The sequence below is a fragment of the Epinephelus moara genome, chromosome 24, assembly GCF_006386435.1.
Source record: "Epinephelus moara isolate mb chromosome 24, YSFRI_EMoa_1.0, whole genome shotgun sequence".
Classification (NCBI taxonomy): Eukaryota; Metazoa; Chordata; class Actinopteri; order Perciformes; family Serranidae; genus Epinephelus; species Epinephelus moara.
This window is the reverse complement of record NC_065529.1, coordinates 49,020,286-49,043,099: the sequence shown is the minus strand read 5'-3', so window position 1 is coordinate 49,043,099 and position 22,814 is coordinate 49,020,286. Positions and strand designations below refer to the sequence as shown.

The 22,814-nt window shown below is 42.0% G+C and overlaps 1 protein-coding gene across 1 annotated transcript in view; it reads left to right on the top strand.

Annotated features, from left to right (window-relative positions):
* LOC126385738 (dedicator of cytokinesis protein 3-like) overlaps positions 1–22,814 on the top strand; it is a 305,180-nt gene that overhangs the window by 98,605 nt on the left and 183,761 nt on the right. The window contains exon 2 of the mRNA XM_050037648.1: positions 11,307–11,390. Within this exon, the coding sequence (XP_049893605.1) occupies positions 11,307–11,390 (84 nt within the window). The remainder of the gene's footprint in view (positions 1–11,306; positions 11,391–22,814) is intronic.

Here is a 22,814-nt window from a genome sequence, read left to right as displayed (position 1 = left end):
CTTCATTGGCATCCTCCCATGACCCTCTACCACTGTGCCAAATTTCACATGGATTGACCAAGTCAGTGAGGAGAAAAACGTGGAACACACACACAGTTTTCGTCATTATATAGTAAGATGACTCCCTGTCCTTTAAACCTTAGGTGGATAATCTTATTAAAAAGCTGAGGCTGACACTTGAGTTGTTACATATCGGCATATTGAATATCAGCAAAAAATCAAATATTGTGCATCCCCAGTACAAAGCTTAATGTGAAAAGTGAAGTAGCATCAACTAACTAAAGGATGAAATAGCATCGTGATCAGAAGGTTGGAGGTGAAGGTAATGTTACTGTGGAGTTGACAGGAAGTAAAGATGTGAACTTTGTAAAACAGATATACGTCACACTTAATTGTGCAAGTAGAGAGTAGCTAATAATGTGAAACACACATATTTAGTACACTAAAATGGATGCTATATTTATTAATGTTGACATCCGTACCACAGGGTTCATCCAGAGCGCCTGCAGTGCCACATTAGCATGTAAATATTGTTCCGTCTAGCACCTGCCAAGTGTGTTTTCATCAGTGTGCATGCTGTATGTGCTATTTGATGTAACGAGGTTGTGTTGAGTTCATAAACCTACAGGGGGTCGTCACATCTGTTCGCCAACTCCCATCATTCCCCAGCTGTCTCCACGTCTCTGTCACATTAACATGATAAGAAACTGACCTTTAAATAGAGATACGACTGTTCTGTATTCACTCATACATTATTGAGTTTTCTTATTCTCATGCAAGCTTTCAAGTACCTACACATAAAACACTCCGGTCATAGCCTCTAACCCTCTTAAAGATAAGGGAGGATTTTTTTGTGTAAAACTTTTGGCATTTTATCAGCTTAAATTGTAATTGTTAACCTTCAAGGCATTTGAACTGCTGCAGAGACTAAGTTTCACTTTGCTACAGTATATTGCTTGTCTTCCGGGTACCAAGTGTATGAAGAATGTCTCCACTACAGTAGTTTTAGTCGGTCCCCACACTCCCTCATACAGATGACTCTAATGTATTAATTGCTGTAATCATGAAGGGTTTCTGCTTTAAAATGTCAGACTGAGGCTGCAAAAGAGGAGATCGTCTCATTCTCCTAATTGAGACCCTGTGGACTCTTGTGTCCAACATCCAAGAGTTTTTAACACAGCTCTGGTCATTGAAATTCAGCATCTTTAAACCATTTCTCCCTGCTGCTGTTTGGAGCTGACAACGTGCAGTCACCCAGTGTTGCATTTAATAAAGGATGATAAGAAGTGTGTTCCAATATGAGCGCTGTGAGGAAGTCTATGGATCTGTTTTTTCCTGTTTGATTCCTTTTTGGTCAAATCACCTCATTTTTGGTGTTTGTACACATAATAGACAATTCCGCCCGTGTGCTATAACTCCACAGAGACTCTAACATGAATGTGGAAAGCTCATGCTGCAGTGCTGTATCCACTAACAGGCACTGTTGGGTCCTTAGAGTAAAGCATGCACTAAACATTTATTCTCTGTATGTATCTTTTTTCTGCTTATGAAACTTCCATATTTAAATAATTCATGGGATTTAAATTTGTGTCACATGTCCTCTTCAGTTTGGGTTTTAGTGGCGCTCTGGAGCAGAAATTAAATATTGAAAGAAATTTCTGAAGTCGCACCCTAAATTGAATTATCCTGTCAGAGAAAATGACTCATTCAAGTGCCACACACACACACACACACACACACACACACAGATTCCTGCAGACAACTACACATCCATTATTTCTTTTTCTGGTGTTTCCTTTCTCTCTCAAACACATTCAAACACAAACACACACATAAAGGCCACAGGCTAAGTGGTGTGACTCGCCTAACAGATGTGAGTCATTTGTCAGACTATTGACCCAATCCGCTGGATAAACTAAATGCCAATACCATCCGGACAGAGCAATGCTAATCCCTGTGTGTTCAGTGTGTGTGTGTGTGCGTGTGTGTTTCCCTCCATGTCTTCTCTCCTCTGCCTCCTCTCTTCTCTGGAGTGCTCTCAGCTTTGTGACAGTCTTTTTTTTCCCTTAATTTGTATGCATACATGTAGTTACCAAGCAGCAACCTCTGGGGCTGAAAATATAAAGCCAACACGGAAGTGCCAAAAACTGCAGTTCCTCAAATGGTGGATGAATAAAGAATTATTTATTTATGATTTACTAATAATGAATTTAAATTGTTGCTGCCCTGCAATTCAGAAACCAAACTATCGTGTTGCAGACATGTTCAGGACAGTGTCTAAAGACCTTTGTATTCAGAGATTGCATTATAGGGCCACTACAAAGTCCCTTCTTTACGCCACCTTGGCATTATTACACAGAACCAAACAACGACGGCACCGTGCCGCTCCAGTGTGTGGATTTAAACAGCATGCTTGCATCCTGGAAGCAAAAGAGGTGTGATGGGCGTGACATGTAACGCAACAGTGTTGGCCTCCAGTGAAACATATAACGTGCATCAGCAGAAAGCTGCAACCTCCGAGGCTGAAAAATGAACTTCCTCTAACTGCACTTCCTCTAATGGCCACTTGAGGCTGGCTCCAAGAGTGAGTCAGTCGCCATAGATTCCCTCAGAAATTCAGAAGTAAACATGTTTACAGTCTGGTCTCTGTAGCTAATATCCCCCTTCATGACAACTGTATAATTAAGGTCAGGCTTTGAGTGACTGTATCCCCGACTCCTGCGTCAGATCCACCCTTTGGTCCTCTCAGCAACAGCCTCTCACCCAAATATGGCATGGATGTATTTAGAGACCTGGATATAGGGTTGAAGGTGGGACACCGTTCATTCCTATGAAAGTTGCTCAGTAGCAAATGAAGCCAAAAAAGCTCTGTTTCTGTTTTATGAAATTACTCAGATGATCAGCTGCTTCCACAACATTAGTCTCGCTCACCAGACCTTTCTCAAGGAAAGAAAGGTCTGGCTGGGCCGACTCTCACTTTGAGACTGGAGAAAAAAACGCCCCGGCTGCTTGTACTTCTTTCAACCAATCACAATCGTTCTGGGCGGTGCCACAGCAACGGTGCGCTTGCAAAAATATTGCCGGGGGGAAACAGGTTTTGGTGTAACACACCCACAAAAATATCACCTACTGGACGCGAACAATGGCAGAAAAATGGCTACATCCTGCAAGATCAAACACCGCAAAAGTTAGTAAAGGACGTGTTGAAAACTGCTACACAACCGGAGGTGGTAGGGCGGGACGTCAGTGGGTGGCTCGTTCTGCCCAATGAGAGGCTGATCTATGCAGCGAACTTCCGCCCACTCAGACTACCACGACATTGGTCCCATGGAGCAGGCGCACTAGTGACTTCCGCTGGCCGAGCTGGCTGCTTCCAGTTTGGTGCTCGGCTAACTTGATGGGGATAAAGTGATTTAATCTTGCAGCTCTTTTAGACTTTCCAAATGTTATTGGACCAAAGGGATAAAATCTTGATAGTCTAACGAGTCATTTTCCAGACGTTGCATTGCTCACGAAAATGTATGAAATTGCAGTATCATTGTTTGGCCGCTACAAAAATGGGCTTCAATACCTGCTCACTTCCTGGGGGCCTGAAATATGGTCACATCTGGCTCCAAAAATTACTTTCACAGTCTATGGTAGATACACTTTATGTAATAGAAAGAATCATAATCAGATCTTTGGAGATTACAGACTCGTCCAGATCAAATTCAATTCAATTTTATTTATAAAGCCCAATATCACAAATCACAATTTGCCTCACAGGGCTTTACAGCATACGACATCCCTCTGTCCTTATGACCCTCACAGCTGATCAGGAAAAACTCCCCAGAAAACCCCTTTAACGGGGAAAAAATGGTAGAAAGCTCAGGAAGAGCAACTGAGGAGGGATCCCTCTTCCAGGACGGACAGACGTGCAATAGATGTCGTACAGAACAGATCAGCATAATAAATTAACAGTAATCCGTATGACACAATAATCCAGGCCTATATTGGGGTTGACTGGCTAGAATTTAATTTAATCTGGAAGATGTGACACACATTTTAATCCACACTTACTGGATGGTCTTCTTGTGCAATATAACTTTCATCTTTAAGCTGTAAAGCTTTTGATTCACTCGCAGCCATTAGGTGAAACCCCTCTGATGACTGAGGAGATATCTGGTACTGTAAATAATAATGTCGTCATGGCGTCTGCCACAGTCTCTGATTAAGTACTCCAAGTGTCTTCTGTAATGTCTTATACTACGATAAGATAGATGAGATAACTTGCTTTATTAAATTTCTATGCAGATATTGGTGGGGTTATAGTCCCGTTCTTTCTCTCTGTGTCTGATTCAGGTTTTGAAGTGAGAGGTCCAAATAAACTGAGGTCCGCAAATGAATTAATCCACAGGAGTTCTCTTGTTTCTATTGTGTCCCAAAAAAGAACCAGCAGTGCATTTAATTTTGATGGTTTGATTTCAGGCAAGCAGCAGCAAAGTGCAGCCGGCAATGAGCTGCAGTGCAAAGCTGCTGCAGCTGTTTGATTCTGTGGTGAAGTGTGGTCAAAATAAAAGTTGGAAATTGTTTAACTTTCTGCAGCAAACTGTGGCCAGAGAACAGCCACAGCCAATCAGTAAACAGAGTCCCTTACTCCTGTAACATGTTGACCTGTGTTACAAAGAATCTCCTCCCGCCTGAAACACATGAACACGCCTCCCAGCCACAGAAGAATGTAATTATTGTGGCGAGCCACGTTTCACCGCTGCTTGGTGTGTTTTTGGCGTAAGATGACACTGCTATCAGGAACATTAGGTCACACTCATGAATCACCGCCACAGCAGATTGTGTTTGCCACTTAACTTTAAAATCATGTGCTCGAAAATCATTTATCATTCAGGGAGCGCATACCGTATTTGATGACTCAACAGGATATAGTAAATGGGTTGTGAACAAACTATATTATTAAACCGCTGTAGATTTAAGACTTTTATTTTTTAAGTCATGACTATGTCTTCTAAACACAACAGTGAGATGTGATTAGTCAAAAAGCAACGCAAAAGGAGACAAGCAGGACGCAACCTTGAAAACAATCATTTGTGTAACAGACTGCAGGAATGAGACTGACTGATCGGGACATTTTATTATGATTTCAGCTCAGTGAGCCTCCACTCACTGACGAGACAACACTCTACACTGTAAAACATCACACAGGAAGTCAGAAAAATCAACTTATCTTTTGTCATTAAAGGTAGGATCTGGAGGATTTTCAAACAAAACAAAATATAGACATATACAAATGAAATCCTGCTTAATCATCACCTATGGGCTTCTACTCATGTGTGGTGGTGACTCTGTTTGCAGAGCTCCTGCCCTTTAACTGTATTTTGATGTTTTTGTGAGCTCGGACCGCTTCTGGGCGGAGATTTCCCCAGCCAATGAGAGAGCGCAGGTGCCGTGCCCGAGCGTGTCCGAGCGTGCACCAGCGCGAGCCTTGCCTGAACCTCTTCTGTGAAGCCTTTTTCCGTACTTCCGGGCTCCGTACACCCGGGAGAGTTGAGCCTGATAGGAGGGGCCGGATTTGAATGTGTGTTTACAAACAGCAACTGGAAAATCCTCCAGACCCTACCTTTAACTTAACATATGCTCATAACTTTTATTAAAGGCAGACCATAGACTGCAAAAATAATGGACGTAGCTACCAAGACGTCACCCATTGTGTGTGGACCACTGTTTTGAAGCCTTGAGTTCAGCATTTCAGCCATCGCCATCTTGTTTTGGTTTGCAGCCAGAAATGACCATATTTGGAAAAGAGGCTGGCGCCGTGGAGGAGCGAAAGGGACATTGCAAGTAGTTGCCAGTTTTAACTCATCTCGTCTCAAATTTTTGGTCTGATCTGGGCTTAAGGCAGCAGAGAGATTTTATAGGTCAACACTGTAAAATGTTTCACAGTGTCCCAACTAAAAACAGCAGAGAAGTGGAGGAGTACTTTTGGGCCATCACAGGTGAACTTCCCTTTTGCTCCTGAACTCAGTGTGAACTCTGCGGTCGCATCCATCTTGCTCCTTTTACCTCCTTTCACGGACTCAGCTTTAATCGATATTGTTATGTTCCACATTTTGTCCAAGCACATGGCAAGAGAGCAAGACAGAGTGAGAACAGACGGGGTCTCTGACAGTCGCATCAAACAAATGACAGAGTGACAAGGCCAGCGACAGTGACGGAGTGACAGTGATGACAGCAGGTTACAGTGAACAAATGAGAGATGCAGAGAGAGCAGAGGGGGGGCGATGTCAGTGACAGAATTCAAAACAGTGACAATGCCACACGCGTTAATAATGGAGACCCAGAGCATGACAGTGACAGAGAGAGTGACAGCGATGACAGAGAGACAGACGGTGACAATGCAGGAGAGAGAGAGAGGCATTGATGATCAGGAGACAGATGGTGACAGTGACAGAGAGACAATGTCAGACAGAGACAGACGCAAACAATCCCGCCGCCTTGAGGTGTGAGGTGTGTGTCCTCTCTGCCAAAGTATCAGACGACAATCAGCAGCTCGAGCTACAGATTGTTGTTGTGGGTGTGTGTGTGTGTGTGTGTGTGTGTGTGTGTGTGTGTGTGTGTGTGTGTGCGTGTGTGTGTGTGATTTAGCTGAAACTGTCTCTGTTATCAGTGTGACACAAAAGTTAAAGTTGTAAACCTTGAAGGGCCGATTTTCCCATGTTTTTGTGTCTAAAGATCTTTGTACACTCAGCCGTCTGATATCCGTCTGACATTGTCGCACGTCTAAAAAGCAATACAACCTCACGTTGTGTCAATCACGTTTACACACTGACTCCAAAACTTTCATCCATCACTAAACCTTTGTAACAAGTTTCGATTTTCATAACCTTTAGTGTGTGCACACCTGAGGGTTAAGTCCAAAACACACTGGCGGCATCACATTACAGTGGCGTCATTGATGCGATTCAAGAGCCGCCCCAACACACACAGAAAGCGTTTTGCTGCGGGGCGTCAACCCCATTTTGCACACTCCACTCCACTAGGTGGCGGTAATCTGACTAGCTGGTTGCCAACCACCAAATAGGACAAAAGACAAGGAAGAAGACGCAGGAAAAGAAAGAAAACACACAATGCAGGACGACCACGACAACCAGACAACGACTGTAAAACAAACGATAGATGGCGCCAAACTTCTTCTTCTCTGCTCTTCAACAGAACTGCTACTACGGGAGCTGGGAAGTACAAAAAAGGCTTTTCTCTGAAAAAGAAGCGCATATTCAAGGGCGGCGACGCTGAAAAATAGGACAATAGCGAGAAGTACCGCGGCGCGTCACATCGACGTGCGTTGACACGCTGCTGGTGTGGGTTTGTAAATAAATAATAATGGGGGTGTCTGTTTTGGCGCGTGTCGTATGGCGCTGGTGTGTTTTGGCCTTTAGAAAGGATAAGATGTAGTGAACAAAGGTAGATGGTTTAATACACAGCTCTGACCTAACCAAATCTAACTGACATCACTACTGTTAACACAACACTGTTGTGACAAATCCGACATGTCAATGTATACACACAAGTAACTGAAGTCAGAGCATCGCACAATACAAAAATAAAGGCTTGGTGTTTCCCATACATTGATTCATGGCCATCATGTCAACTCTGACCTGCCAGACTTAGATGTCAACAACGTTACCTATGCTTATTAACAGGCTTAACGACAGAGAAAGATGTTTTCTCTGTTGGTTTGGTTTATTGGAATCCTTAAACAGCTTAGTGTTGGATATGAGCCGATGCTGTTGTGTTAGCTCGAGCTAACCTGGCTGACAGTGGACGGACCGTTCCCCAGGAAGGCAGTGGCTCCTTGGACGGTCCTTCAGCACTGCATCTAGTCAGTGTAATGGCAGCGACAGAAATGGATCAGACCACACTGGCGACAACATGTTTGGCTCCCTAGTTAGCGTGATGCACTTACCCTTCTGTGTTCGTTGGCAGTGTAGATGCTGCACCAGTTAAGTCAGTAAAAGCAGTTTGTCTTTGCATTATGGGCCTTATTTATCTTAATAATTTTATTATCGGAATAACAATAATAGTATAAATTTCCCTTTATTAGCTGATAATCTATTGGCTCGATATATACTGTGCATCCCTAACTGTATGCCTGTAAGCCTGTGTGTGCCTGGGTAAGACAGCAGAGCACTTTGCCATCAGATGAAGTGTAACTCATCAGAATGAGAAAGTGTTAGAGACAAAGTGAATGACATGTTCTAACACCAGGGATTTGTCAGGATTTGTAAACTATTAGACCAACAGTTGCAATAACAACCGGACACTATATATAGAGACGGAGACAAACGGAGAGTGGCATTGAAGACGGACAGAGTGGCGGTCATGAGGCCTTGAGGAGCGTGACCATGACTTGATCATAAAGTTGGCTTTGTCTTCAAGGTTGATTCACAGCGGGCTGAATAAGAGATAAACCACTGTGACCTCAGACCGACAGACACAAAGAGAGTTAATGGAAACAGCCAGTTAAACAAAGACAGAACAGAAGATCTTGTTCTACATTCAGAACATTCTGCTGTCGCGGCCCAAGCTCACCTCCGCAAAGACAACAGTTTGATCTGTGACTTCCCACTAAGCAATTTACAATATATGAGAAGTGTGCAGGTACTGATGACCATATTCTCACCATGTGTTCAAAAACTTGGACCTCCTTAGAATACTTTAACCTTAAACTGCAGCATTAAGTTTCTTATGTAACTTATGCACTCAAATGTCTCCTGAGTCCAACACATAGAGACTCATAGAAACTTCTCAGGCCACCAGGAAGCTGAACTGTGTAATCTGACCTCTGCATATCATCAACCATGTCATGCTTCCTTCCTTCGCACTGTCCTGCAGATGCACTGGTGGCATATTTACATCTGACATCTTTATAGGTGGCACAGTGGTGCAGTGGTTAGCATTGTTACCTCACAGCAAGAGGTTTCCTGGTTTGAACCAATATGTGGCCAATAAATTGGTGCATCCCTGGTTTCTTTTGTGTGAATGTGCTGAGGGTGCATGCAGCCCTCTGCAGTTGCTTGTTTTCCTATTTCTTTCCAACTTAGAGCTTTCTTCTTTTATCATACTTGTCGTCCCAATTTCCCTCCAGGGATCAATAAAGTGTTTCTGAGTGTCTCAGTACACCTGGCATTAATGAATCTCCTGGTGATGTTTATTGTTGCACACTGTCCTTCTCTGAGATGCCACAAAATAGTATAAACTACTTGTCATTACATCTAGGCACCACGCCATGTTTAAAACAGCCACTACCCAAAATCCAACATGGTTCGAATGTAGTATCAGTTATGTAGATCGACATTCGAAGCAGCCACTTCTTTCCTTTCATAAGCAATCAGCCAATCATTTATGTGTCACATGATGTCTGTGTTTAGTCCTTTTTGGCTTTTCGTGCACTGTAGACTGCTGCTTTGTCATTGTCCGTGTTTCCAGATGGTTCTGGTAATCCATAGTTTCTTGCTGTGGGATGATTTAACTGTAGTTTTGGGAACAGTTCCCTCTGTTGTTTTATTGAAGTTACATCTCTACACACTCTTTACTTCTGGCTGAGGATGAAAGTGTGTTCTTGAAGGGTTTAAACTTTAAAGGTCGAGCAGAAGTACATCTTACCTTTGGGGAAATTTCAATATTTAATATATTTCAGTCCTGTATGGAGTGACTTAGAGTGACTGCAACACTGCAATGAGCTCTGCTGTTGTTTTCTGAGTGCACTGGTGCAGTCATGGGGATTATTAACATCAGCACTGGCTGGTACAGCACGGACTGTGGATGTTCAGTCAAGCTCTGATGCTAACGTCATGCTGCTGTCACGGGACAGGCAGACAGTGACAGTGACAGTGGAAGGGATGGAAGCAGATGAGGGCACAGCTTTGGTATTCACGTGCTTTGTGAACTATGCTGAATAATGAAACTGCTATTGATTTTTTGGATGAATAAAAGATTATCTAGGTTCATTAATAATGAATAAAAATAGTTGCTGCCCTGCAATTCTAAAACCAAACTCTCATGTTTGAGCTGTGTGTTCCAAAAATTCAGGACAGCGTCTCAAGCCCTTCATATTGAGCGATCGCACTGTAAGGCCACTAGAAAGTCCCCTCTTTATGCCACGTTGGCGTTTCTACACAGAACCAAACAACGACTTCATCACACTTCGCCAGTGTGTGATTTTAAGCAGCATGCCCGCATCCAAGAAGCAAAGAGACGTGATGGCGGTGACATGTAACACAACAGTGTCGGCCTTTAGTGTGACATATAACATACGCATCGGCAGCAAGCTGCAACCTCTGAGGCTGAAAAATGAAGCCAACATGGTAAAAACTGCAGTTCCTCTAATGGCCACTTGAGGCTGACTTCAAGAGCGAGTCAATCCCCTATAGAACCCCATGTTACTGTAAAATGCCCAACTTAATAGCAGAAATACACGTTCACAGCCTGGTCTCTATAGCTATTTCCCCCTTCATGACGACTGTATGGGTGAATTTTTATATAACTCACCTGTTTACATTTTACTAAGGCTTAAAGTTACACATAATTAAGGGAAGGCTGTTTTGAGTGACAGGCTGTCTTCCGATAGTGTCCTTGGCTTCTCAGTCCGATCCACCCCTTGCTCCTCTGTAGTACCACCTTCTCGCCCAAATATGATCACTTTTGGCTCCAAAAATCCAACATGGCGACAGCCGTGATGCCAAACTTGAGGCTTCAAAATGGGAGCCCATCAACCACTGTGTGACATCACGGTAGCTATGTCCATTATTTTTACAGTCTATGGTCTGCAGTGCTTTGTTAACTATGGCCAACATGGCAATAACAATCAATTACCATCCGAGTTATATGGTGACTGATCTCGTCCTCTGTTTGGAGGATAAGGAGCTCCCAGACCTCATTGTTTTTTTTCATTTTCAGATATTTTGGTTTCTGTTCTTCGTCTTTGAGTTAGCTGCTAACTGCTTCTAGCTGCTTTTTAAATCTCCTGGCGAGGGTGACATACATAACACGTTGTCAAAACATCACACCCATCCTGTCCATGGTCCTGTCCTGCCGACTGTCCCTTTCACACAGATGTTGATTCGGCGCTGTTACGACCTCCACTGTTGGCTTAAAGACAGACAATCGTGTCCCCACGTTCTGTGATTGTACCCTTTGTGCAGAACCCCAGGGCGGAATAATGGCGCAACAACCAGTGTAAAAGGGGCTTCAGAGTTTTATGTTTTCACCATACTCTCAGGATCTCATCTTTTCTTCTTCTCTCTCTTTCTCCACAGTGATCTGCAACTTCCGTGGCTCAGTGACTCAGGGTTTGGCCCTGGAGGTGGGAGAGATGGTTCAGATTCTGGAGAAATGTGAAGGTAAGACTTCTTTCTACCTGATGAATAGCTTCATGAAATACTCTGGGGGCGGGTGTTTGATGCAGTAAAAATGTCCTTGATCATTGTTGCAGTACTGGAGCGTCATTAAAGTGCCAGTGATCACTGTAAACATCCTCCAGGGTTAGAGATAACTGTTCTGCCTCAAAAGTTTATTTCAGCAACATTTGCATCCATAAAGTGAGAATGAAGATCAGGAGACATGTCTGAGAGAAAATTAGGACCATAGAAGTTATAGCCTTCTGCACAGATGCGACATGTATGTGGACTGTGAGTTCTGAAACTGCATAATGGTTTTATACTGTGCTCTGCAACAAGATGTCAAAATCCCATTTCAAACCATAAAATGAGGAGAAGAGATGCTTCAGATCTGCTTTAATTGGCTTCCTGCTTTTGTAAAACATTTCTTCCTCTCCTTGTAGAAATTAACAACATTCAGACAAGTTACCAAAGTTGTAACGCGCTCATCAGATTAAAGAGCCTTTAGAGTTGTGCTTTTGATAACCTGTAATCAGATTTTCAAACGACTATAGTGTGAACGTGAATAACAGTAATTAATGTCACAGAGCTGCTCTCACGGTGCTGATGTTCAGTGATCTTCCTTGGAACATTTAAATCTCTGCTCAGAGGTTCATTTGAAGAAAACAGGATCACCTTTCAGTTCGGCTCTGGTATTCACAGCACAGCATATGAGAAATGCCACCTGACAACCGCAATAAGAAATGCAGCAAAGTCTTGGTAAAAAACATCCACTCTTCATGGCTATAAAGCCCCTGGAAACACAGCGACCAGTCCCTGAAAAAGCATGATGATTTTTCAGAGACACCAGTTTATATCTGGTGGCATCAAAGACCTTAAAAACAAATACAAAACACATTTTATTAGAAATGCCATCTGACAACCTCAGTAAGATACCTGCCTCCACACTGCTGTCTTTATCATACAAACTACGTCCTCGAGATAAATCCTAGTATCATTTTTTGAATTTGGCGTTAAGTTTCTGTGTGGAGTTTTTGACCACCTGTAGCACTGAAATGTTTTTCCAGCATGCAGCTGAAGTGCCAACAAAGTCAGAAAAAACAAGACTGCTAGCAAGTAAACATGGATGAAATCAATGCACAACTTTAGTTTAGTTTCCCCTCTGGGCATTTAGAAAGTTAACTTACTGAAAATATTGAGAAAATCAGCTTTGCAGATGTTTATGATTGTTTATTATGTGCCAAAAAAGCTGCTGGGAAAAAAAGCAATGGGTCGCCTCAGAGCACCCACATTTGGTGCCGAAACACTAGAAACACAGCAGTGACTCACAATGACTCACTAGCCTAGGTGTTACACCATCCACCATCTCCTCCACCTCCAAATGACAAAGTCAGCTCATATACGTCACTTTAGAAATGTTGATATGCTGCGTATGAATGTGCAAATGTAGCATATTTGTGGTTTGCAGAAATGTATAATGCCAACATTTTGTTCTGGCCACTATGAGGAAGGAAATGCACATCGAACATGTAACGGTATTGATAATATTTATGTAAAGTGCTGAAAGTAGCTGATAAGTCAAGATGGTGTACCTTTGGAGACTTGTATAGCAACATTTAGAACATGGCACTCTTAAATACTTGATTCTGATTGGTCAATCAACAAAGGTATCACCACTGCTCTGCTGCTCCGTTGCTAGGGACGCCATAGCAACGGCCTTAGACTGAGGAGCATCAGAATCAGTTAACGTTAGTCCACACAGGCCAAATAGGATCGGAGTGGCAAAATGCAGCATTTTCATCTCAGCCTCAGACTTACTGCTCATCAGGTCAACGGCAGCGCTGTCACCAACCACAGCCAGCGGGCAGGTAAAGAGAGTGTGGTTTGAGGTCCAGCTCCATCTAGCCAGACGTGGCAGAGAGGGGAAGCGTGATCTGACGAAGGATGCGTTTGAGCTGAAGACGGATGAAAATGGAGTGGAGTATTTCCCCCTTCCCACAACCCTGAAACAAAAAATCACACTGGCTCACTATACATTATCCCTTACATGGAAATGGTGCTTCATTTGCCACTAACAGTTCCCACATTAAAGGTCCAGGGTGTAGGATTTAGAGGTATATATTGGATATAATAAGCACGTTTTATTTAATGTACAGTCACCTGAAAATAAGAACTGTTGTGTTTTCATTACATTACAATGAGCCTTTATATCTGCGTATGGAGCTGGTCCTCATCTACAGAGATCACCATGTGGAACAGCCATGTTTCTACAGTAGCCTAGAATGGAAAATCCCAACACGGGCTCTAGGTAGGGCTATTCGAGCCCATCTGCAGCTAGCAGCATCAAAATTACACTGGTTTGTAATGTGAAACTACTTTTTTTTTTAGTGTTTTTACCAATTTAAATCTGGTCTGTTTGTTTTGGAGAGAAGGAGACCTCTGTGGATAATTTGGCTCCTGATAAATCCTCCTGAGAGTCTGGATCTTAAGTTATTGGAAATGAAACGTGAGCACACATTGGCAGGTGGTTGATGAGCCGCCCACACTGTCATGCCAAACAGTGTTGGAGATGCACTGATTTGTAACGTGAAACTGCTTTATTCAGTGTTTTTGCTAATTATAATCCCCAGGGGTCTCATTCATAAAACAATACGTAGGATCCATACTAAAAATGTAGGTATGGACAAAAGCAAAAATGGTGCGTGCCAAAAATATTCGACAATTTCTACAACCAGGCTTTTACCTCACCACCTGTATCGCCAGTTTCCCATCTTCAAAATGTTCGTAAGCATGGGTCAGATTTTCTCCCATCAGGTCTGTTTACATACATCCCAAGTGGCGCACGCCTCTTTCAGGCCTCTTTCAGGCCTTGTTTTGTGCGTATGCAATGTTTATAAATGAGACCCCTGGTCTGTTTGTTTCGGAGAGGACGAGACCTCTGCGGATAACTCGGCTCCGAGTAAATCCCTCCTGAAGAAATTCTAGCCTTTTAGCTGGTTGCACTCCTCACCGTTAGACGCCACCAATTCTCCCTAAATCACGCACTTCACCTTTAATTTCTGAGTCCCTGTAAAGACTGCTGAATGACTTTGTGTCTACTGTAAAGTTTAGCTTTTTTTTTAGTCCTCTGTTATCTTAAAAGACAACAAATACAATTTGGTATAAGTAATCAGAGCCACAGTAACTCTGTGCCCTGGTGGATCAAGGACCATTGCCCCCTGATTCTCATGAGGACACCAGACAGAAAGGTTTCACAATCACGCTGCTGTGGCTGTGTTGCCACAAATGAGCGCAGATAAAACAAAGTAATACTCATTGCCGCATCCATAGTTCTCCCCAATAATGAGTGCAAATAGCCTGTAATAGCTCAGCACAGGCCTGGACGACAGCCCAAGTTATTAGCCGATGTTACTCCCATTTCTATTCCTAGATTGACTCACAGAAATTAGCAACTCAATCCAGGATGTGTCTGAAGCCAGGAAGTGTTGTCTTTTGCAGATAATGAGTGAGTATGTGCTTCATTAGCCACAGCTGGGCAGGGCGCTACCATCGATCCTGTGCCAGCAGCTGATTGGGCCTTTTCTTTATGCGGGGAGGGAGATGCCCATGAGAGAGAGAGAGAGAGAGAGAGAGAGAGAGAGAGAGAGAGAGAGAGAGAGAGAGAGAGAAATGTTGAGTTGATGGAAAATAGAGAACAACATGGGTTTGCTTTCCTTCTCCCCCCGTGTTGTCATACAATCCTCTTTACTTTCTCTCCCCAGTCATCTTTATTTTCCTCCCAACCTGATTCTTTTATCTTTGCTTTCTACTTCCCCACTTCCTCTCCTCCATGTTTCTCCTCTCTTATTGTCTGCTTGTATTGACCAGCCTAGTATTCAATCCAATCAGCATCTAATTTGCCCTCGTTATGAAATGCAACCCCTCCAGCGAGGGACATGGGCTATTATCTGAGCCCTTGTGGCGCAGGCTGGCATCACAGCCCGAACACACAGCGATTATCAGGGCATGCCAGGGCTAACTTTTGTCCAAGGTCCCCGTGGCAATTTCAAAATCCCCCCAGCTGCTGTCATTATCCAAACATGCAAATACAGTTTTAGAAAGTACCCTCCAAACAATCAAACAATGGTTGGCTAATAGTGCAGAGCAGATATTTATGAGAGAATGTTTGTTTGTGTAATTGGCAATTATTTATATCGAGGTAAACATGTTTTATTTGTCCTTTACAAAAACCTTCTGCAGTCATGCTGACTAAGACATGACGAGTCTCTGCACTTCTGGATGAAAATTAAAAATATATATCTAGACTGTGTATATGTGTCTCTTGCTCTGTGTGTGTGTGTGTGTGTGTGTTTGTGTGTGTGTGTGTGTGTGTGTGTGTGTGTGTGTGTGTGTGTGTGTCATCTTTGCCAATTCTGCTGCTGCAGAAATACTGCAGAGCTGTTTTTTTCCCAGATAGTACACGCAGTGTTAAAGATGGAAGGAAAATCTTTCTTTAAATTGGCTTCCTGTGCCCTCTTGCACTGTGGCTAGCATTCCTCTGCCTGCACTAATGCAAAATTATCGTCCCCAGACAGAAACTCAATGACTGCAATGACAGTGATATGGAGATGGATATGGAATGCAATCCCCCAGTTCCATTCTTGACATATAGATTACAGTCATAACACTTGAGAAAGCATTAGACTTCGATTAAGGGCGTAGCAGCATTCTAAAGTATGAGTTTTTGACTCTCAGTACTGTCAGCATTACTGAAGAGCCCATAATCACAGCTAAGAACAGCCTCTCATTATTTTAGAGAGGCTTTTCAGCTGTAACAAATCTTTAATAGCAAGCTGCTGCTGCTGTTGTGAATGCTCAGAAGAGAGCTGGCTGTTGATAAACAACTGTGAAATATTAAACAACCAGGCTGCGGATGAAGAGTTATGACTATAGAAACAGACTCAGAGGTGAAATCAACATACTGTAGCAGGATGGTCAGAAAGGCTGACAATTTAATGTGTGCTGTTGCCACTGCAAATAACTGTGACTGTTTATAGTGGGCTAATTTCTGTATTAACCGACTTGAAGACTCCCTGAGGGGAGGTTTTGTAGTAACGACCAAAGTGCATGTTTATTTATGATGAATCTTGAACTGCAGCCACTAGCTGGTGGTCTTCTACATGTTGCAGCTGCATTTAAGTGATCAAAGGTATTAACAGCTTTCCATAGCCAGTAGATGTTTTTTTGTGGGTTACAATAGGCTGTAGCTGTTTATCTCACTTTCAACTGAAGCCCTCTCTTCTCCAGTAACATTACAGCTAACCTACGACAGTTTACAGAGGTGTAGACTTGAGTAACATGATTTGGACTCAACTTGACAGAATCAAAAAAGACTTGCAACTCGACTTGGACTTTAACCCCAATGACATGTGACTTCACTTTGACCTGAGCCTTTGACTTCAAAATACTTGACACCTTCCCCCACGCCAAAAAGTACTTTATTTAACCAGTATGTAAAAAAATGTATTCATTTATTTATTTGTTTGTTTCACATACATAAACACAAAACAAAAGGGAATGAAAAATATAAAATGTGAGGGTGTGGTAGAAACATGTACAGGCTTATATGAAAACCCTAACCAGAAGATATAGAAGTGGTAAAATACAACAGTCAAAATCATCAATACATTTTAAATATCAGAATTAAGAAAAATGTCACTTTATACAGTTAAATATTACAGTTAAATATTGAGTAATTCCTATATATACTACTAGTATACTAACAGCATGAACAGCAGTTCCTAAGAGTGATCAGTGTTGTTGTAAATCATCTTTTTTTTTTTTTATTTATTTATTTTTTTGACAGCAGAGCATTTCTAAGTCTCTTTTTGTACAAAGACACAGAAGAATTCAGTGAAGAAACATTTTCATCCCATAAAACAACTCCACAATATTTGATAGAAAACTGACCACGGGGCGTTTTATACAGAGAAAGATAAACGATTCTAAGCCCACCTGGTTGTGTATTTAAGGAATTGTGAGTTAATAAAAAAAATGATATCTAAAACTAAAAGGTAAATCTGTAATCTCATATTTCACTTTAAAGACAAATGTACAGATTTAAAGAATAGTATAGATGAAGATAGTATAGAATAGTTTCTGATGCCTTAAGTCACTGCTTAAGCACCGGATTTCAACGACTTCGGAGTGAGACTGTGCTCAGAAAACATGTTTATGAAACTTTGATTGTTTCTTCATTATGAATATGAAGTTCAATGTGCTCATTGTCGTGCTTCTTATTTCCTGCAAACAACATGAAATTAGACTTTTTAACATTTAGCGACAACCCTAATGACACACATAATGGTCGGATGGGTCAACAACTCACATGTGACCTCAACGACTCTGTAAAGGTTCACACCCACTCAGGGTTTAAAGCCTGTGACTTCACGTCAGTCAATTAGAGCTGAAGAAGCCTCTTGGATGAGAGGTGAAATGTCTTCAGGAAACTCATACAAGTCCAGTTGCCTATGATATAGCCCTTAAGATTGCTATGACCTGGATGATGGAGAATAACAGGGATAACAGCTTGGGAATGAGTGGTTTCCTCTGAACAAAGAAATCATCTCATTACATAACATTCACTGGGCAGATGCGTTTGTCCAATGCAAATTACAAAATATAAATAATAATATATAAATAACTAAAGTAAAAACGTTCAGTGCAACAGTACAAGTGATTAGAAATGTATTTGTTGTTTATTTTTGTTCGTTAAGAAATGAGATGTAAGAAAGTGCTACCAGGGTTTTTTTTTGTTTAATGTAAAAGGTGTTTTTTAGCCTGATGGGCAGTGACTCTGCTGTGATGACGTGGGACCAGAACCGAGAAGAGCCTCAATGGAAATGAGCGACCACAGGCTCCTCTGAGTGATGGGACAGTTAAATGTCCCAAAGCTGAGGAGTGCGATGGTTGGGCCGGGATGTAGGGCTTGACCATGGCTTGAAAGAAGTGAACAGAGAAGAAGTGCGGAGGTCTGATGGCGGAGGCAGAACTCAGCAAGGAGGGGGTTACAGTAGTAGAGGTGGGAGATAGGAAGCTGCCCTGTGAAGAAAGAGTTAATCTTCCTGATGTTGTAGAGGAGAAATCAACAGGAGCTACTGCTGCGATATTTGCAGGGAACGACATGTCGTCATCCAGGGTTACACCCAAGTGCTTCACCGTCCAAATTGGCATCACCACAGGGTTGAGCTTTAGGTGATATCTTGGCATCCTCAGATATCAGCCAGGCGAGCAGAGAGTGACGGCGTGTGTCAGAAACATCAGCCAAGTTGTACTTTTTAAAAAAACAACTGTTTCATATCCAAAAATAGCTGAAAGGCAGAAAGATGGGAAAGTGGCTGGTTGTTAGGCAACCTGATTCTAACAGTGCCGATGCCTCTGATCAAGTTTTCTTAAGTATTCTTTATTTGTTGCTATGACAACCAATAAAGTAACCATGGTGATAGTTGGCCTGCTTCTCATAAATGTTTGCACAGTGTACTGACTTGATATTTATCAGTCAATACCTGTGCATTGCCAGCGTTGTGTGAAGCGAGGATGCTGTGCTCTCAGTGAGCTCCGGGGCTCAGCTGCAGCTCACACTTGTGTCAAATCACTGTCATAACTGTAATTACAATGAGAAACGCCCTCTCCGCTACTATTACTGCATCAACAAGCAATTCCCTTCTTCATAAACTAGCTTGAGGTGTGCTCTACAGGGATATGAAGTATCATTTAAGACTCGTATTTGGCTGTTTTAATGGCATGATGGAAACCTGCATTTATTATATAATGCTGTATTCATAATGAGTTCAGTCTGAACCTGCATTAACGCTGCAGAAGTGGCTCCTTGAGTTCCGCTTTCCTGATTTACAGAGATTATCATTTTGAATTTGATAACAGTGCCAAATGATTATTCTAATAACCACTTTGTGAGGCGTTTGGACACCGGAGGCAAGATGATTATTCTTTTTTTGAGAAAGGCTGTATGACAACAGAAAAATTAGGCACCTGCGAGCTCATGGGTGAAACACACAAACACCTGCTCTGTCTTCCCTGCTCTCACAAATAGGAAATAATCATATACACACACACACATTCAAATTAATCTATTTTCCCTTTCTTTCAGTCCCCCTGTGCCTTTGGAGTCTCTTACAGATGCAGGAAACTCACTCAGCTCCAGCAACACACACACACACACACACACACACACACACACACACACACACACACACACACACACACACACGTCCTCATTTCAACCCTTACAAATAGGCCTAGACACTGCTGGTCCAGCCCCAGTCTGATTTCCATATAGATGAGAGGCTGGGGAGTAAACACAGCCATCTTAACGAGGGTGATAAATGAATCTTGATTGGTTATTAATTAACCGTCCAATTAAACCTTCATCTCCATATTCATATCAGATTATGGGGAACTGCTGAGAAATGGATCTCACGATTTTGCGGGAAGATAAGATGAGAGGTAATATGAGGCTGATGCAGTGTCAGTGTTGGTGTCACTGAAACATTTCTCAAAATGTTTGCTGTTTGATTATCAGGGACAGTTCTGGTTCATGATAGTTGCCATACAGTAAATGTGCTCTTTACAGAAGTGCCTTAACAACATTGTGGTGGTTCATATAATATACATAACCTTTATTTAACTAGGAAGTTATATTGAGATTAAAACCTCTTTTGCAAGACCTAGCTAAGATAAATGGGTATGCCAAAATGCAATACATAATACAGTGCATTAACACAGCAATAATATTTAGTCTAGAATTTATTAGTTAATTAAAGCAGCTGCAGCTACATGTGACCACTTCCTCAATACTAAGTTTAAAATCATTTTAAAAGATAAGGGTTTAAAGTTTGAGCTCAGCCTGCAGATTATTCCAGGAGCAGGAACGATAGTAGAACAGACTTGTTTTGCCAGCAGCCTCTGTGCTGGTACAAGGCACTTTAAACTGAAGCCATTTGTGTGACCTAAGATTATGACTGCTTTGCAAAGATAAAATCTTGCACCTTAGGTGAGTTGGAAACCTGAAACAGTGTCGTAATCTACGCAAAGTGAGAGATTACCATCCTACCATGCAAGATACAATGATGTGAAGTTAGATTTAGTGATATACCTCAGGACTGAGTGATACAGAGCGTCAAGTTTGGACAAGGTGGACGGTGAGGCGAACCTGTGAATAGTATCACCAAAATCAATCTGAGTCAGAAGTACTCCAGCATTAAGCGTTTCCTCAATGCCACCAAAAATCAGGACTTTAGCCTGTACAGAAAGCCCAGTGTGAATTTAATTACTTTGTGAGAAAGTCAATATGATGTGTAAACTGACCCTTTTATTCAACTGAATTCCCAAATATTTATAATTATCAACAGACTGAATGGAGATACCATAAAGAGTATTGATGAAGAGGACTGGAACGTCTGTTTGCCCAGGGGAGAAAGTTTAAGAGCACTTTCAGGTCTGTAAGGACATACTGCAGGGTATTAAAATCAGTCTGCAGATTTGAAAAGGTTATATCTGCAGTGGGGGTACAGGAGTACACCACTGCGTCATCTGCATACAAATGATACTTGCAGAATTTGAATTTATCACAAATATTACTAATTTTTTTTTTTTTTTTTTTTTTTTTTAAAAGCAAGGGTCCCAAAACAGATCCTTGTGGAACACCCCTCTCCACAATGACTGGATCGGACATGACATTGCCATGTTTAACAATCAGATGATGATTATTCAGATAGGTATTTTGCTAACCATTTTGCCGCTTTGCATCCAATGCCAGCACTCAGCAAGGTGTTAATGAGTAGTGGGTGGTCCACAGTATGGAAAGCCTTTGTATAGTCTCTAAAAAGAGACACACATAAGTTTGCTGTTCATAGCCCAGTCAGTGTCATCAGTGACTTTTAAAGAGGCGGTTACAATGCTACGCCCTTATCCGAAACCTGAGTGCATGTAATTTAAAATACTGGGAGAGTCCATGTATGATGTCAGTTGGGTGGCGACTAATGATTCCAAGATTTTTGAGAGGACACATATATTTGAAAATGGCCAGTAATTGTTCATATCAGATCGGCTGCCAGTTTTAAGTAGGGGTGTAACATAAGCTCGCTTCCACAGAACTGGAACCTGGTTAAGAACAATAGAAATATTAAAAAGGTGGGTAACAGGCTTCACTATGAACACAGCAGCAGCCTTTCAGGGTCCAGACCATCAGGTCCAGCGGCCATCTTGTGGTCGATCATATTTAATTCATGAAGAAATGTCAGAATATTGTCACCTCTGCTAAAAGTATGAGAAATTGGTTTTCTAGCAGTGTACACTGTGGTAGTCTGTGAAGGTCAAAGTAATGATATGCATCATTTGGATATAAATAAATGTCTCTTTGCTTCACTGACAGACAGTGGTCACCCAAGCCTTATATTTCCAAGAGCCAGAGACACAATCATTTTTATTTCCACTTGAATGGAGACAAATGATGTCCCCACAGTCTGAGAGGATGTCTCGGAGCTCCACTGTACATATTTAGTCCCTGGATTCAAGTCATTTTCAGCTGTCAAGGTTTTACTTCAAGTTGAGTCAATTTTCATGACAGCTTCCTTCTCCACAGAGGCATCTGATGAATGTCCGTCCATGTGGAAAGAACTGTTGTGCTCTCTGTGACTCACAGGAGGAAGGGGATCATCACACACACACACACACACACACACACACACACACACACACACACACACACACACACAGTGTACTACAAGCCACACTGGGTTAAGGGTAGCACTGTGAACATTGACCTTGATCTGACTCCCTTTGTGTCACTGACTGGTTTTGATGCTTAAGACTCATAAACTCTTTGAAAAATTGGTTGATACTGTGACATCACCCATTGGTTTGTTGACTACCATTTCAAAGCCTTGAGTTCAGCATTATTTGGACTTATGCGTAACTTTAAGCCTTAATAAAGTGTAAACAGGTGAGTTGTATAACAATGCACTCCTGTACAGTTGTCATGAATGGGAAAATTAGCTATAGGGACAAAAACATTTTTTTGTACCAGTCTGTAAACATGTTTATTTCTGCTGTAAAGTTGTGCATTTTACCATATGGCTCTATAGGGGTTGACTCTATTTCAGAGTCAGTCTCAAGTAGCCATTGGAACTTTGTTTTTTGGCACTTTCACATTGGCTTCATTCCTCGGAGGTTGCCGCTTGGCTAATGTTAGAACATTATAGTAAGCTTGGTCAATATTGAAATATCATTCTGTGATACTGTCTGATTTCTTCCTTACTCTCTGAAGTATCAGCTGGTGTTTCCCTGGAAGTTAGAGCAACAAGAGGGGGTAAAGGGTCAAATGGCAGGTGACCAAATGAAACACAGTTACCTTGAATAAGATTACAGACC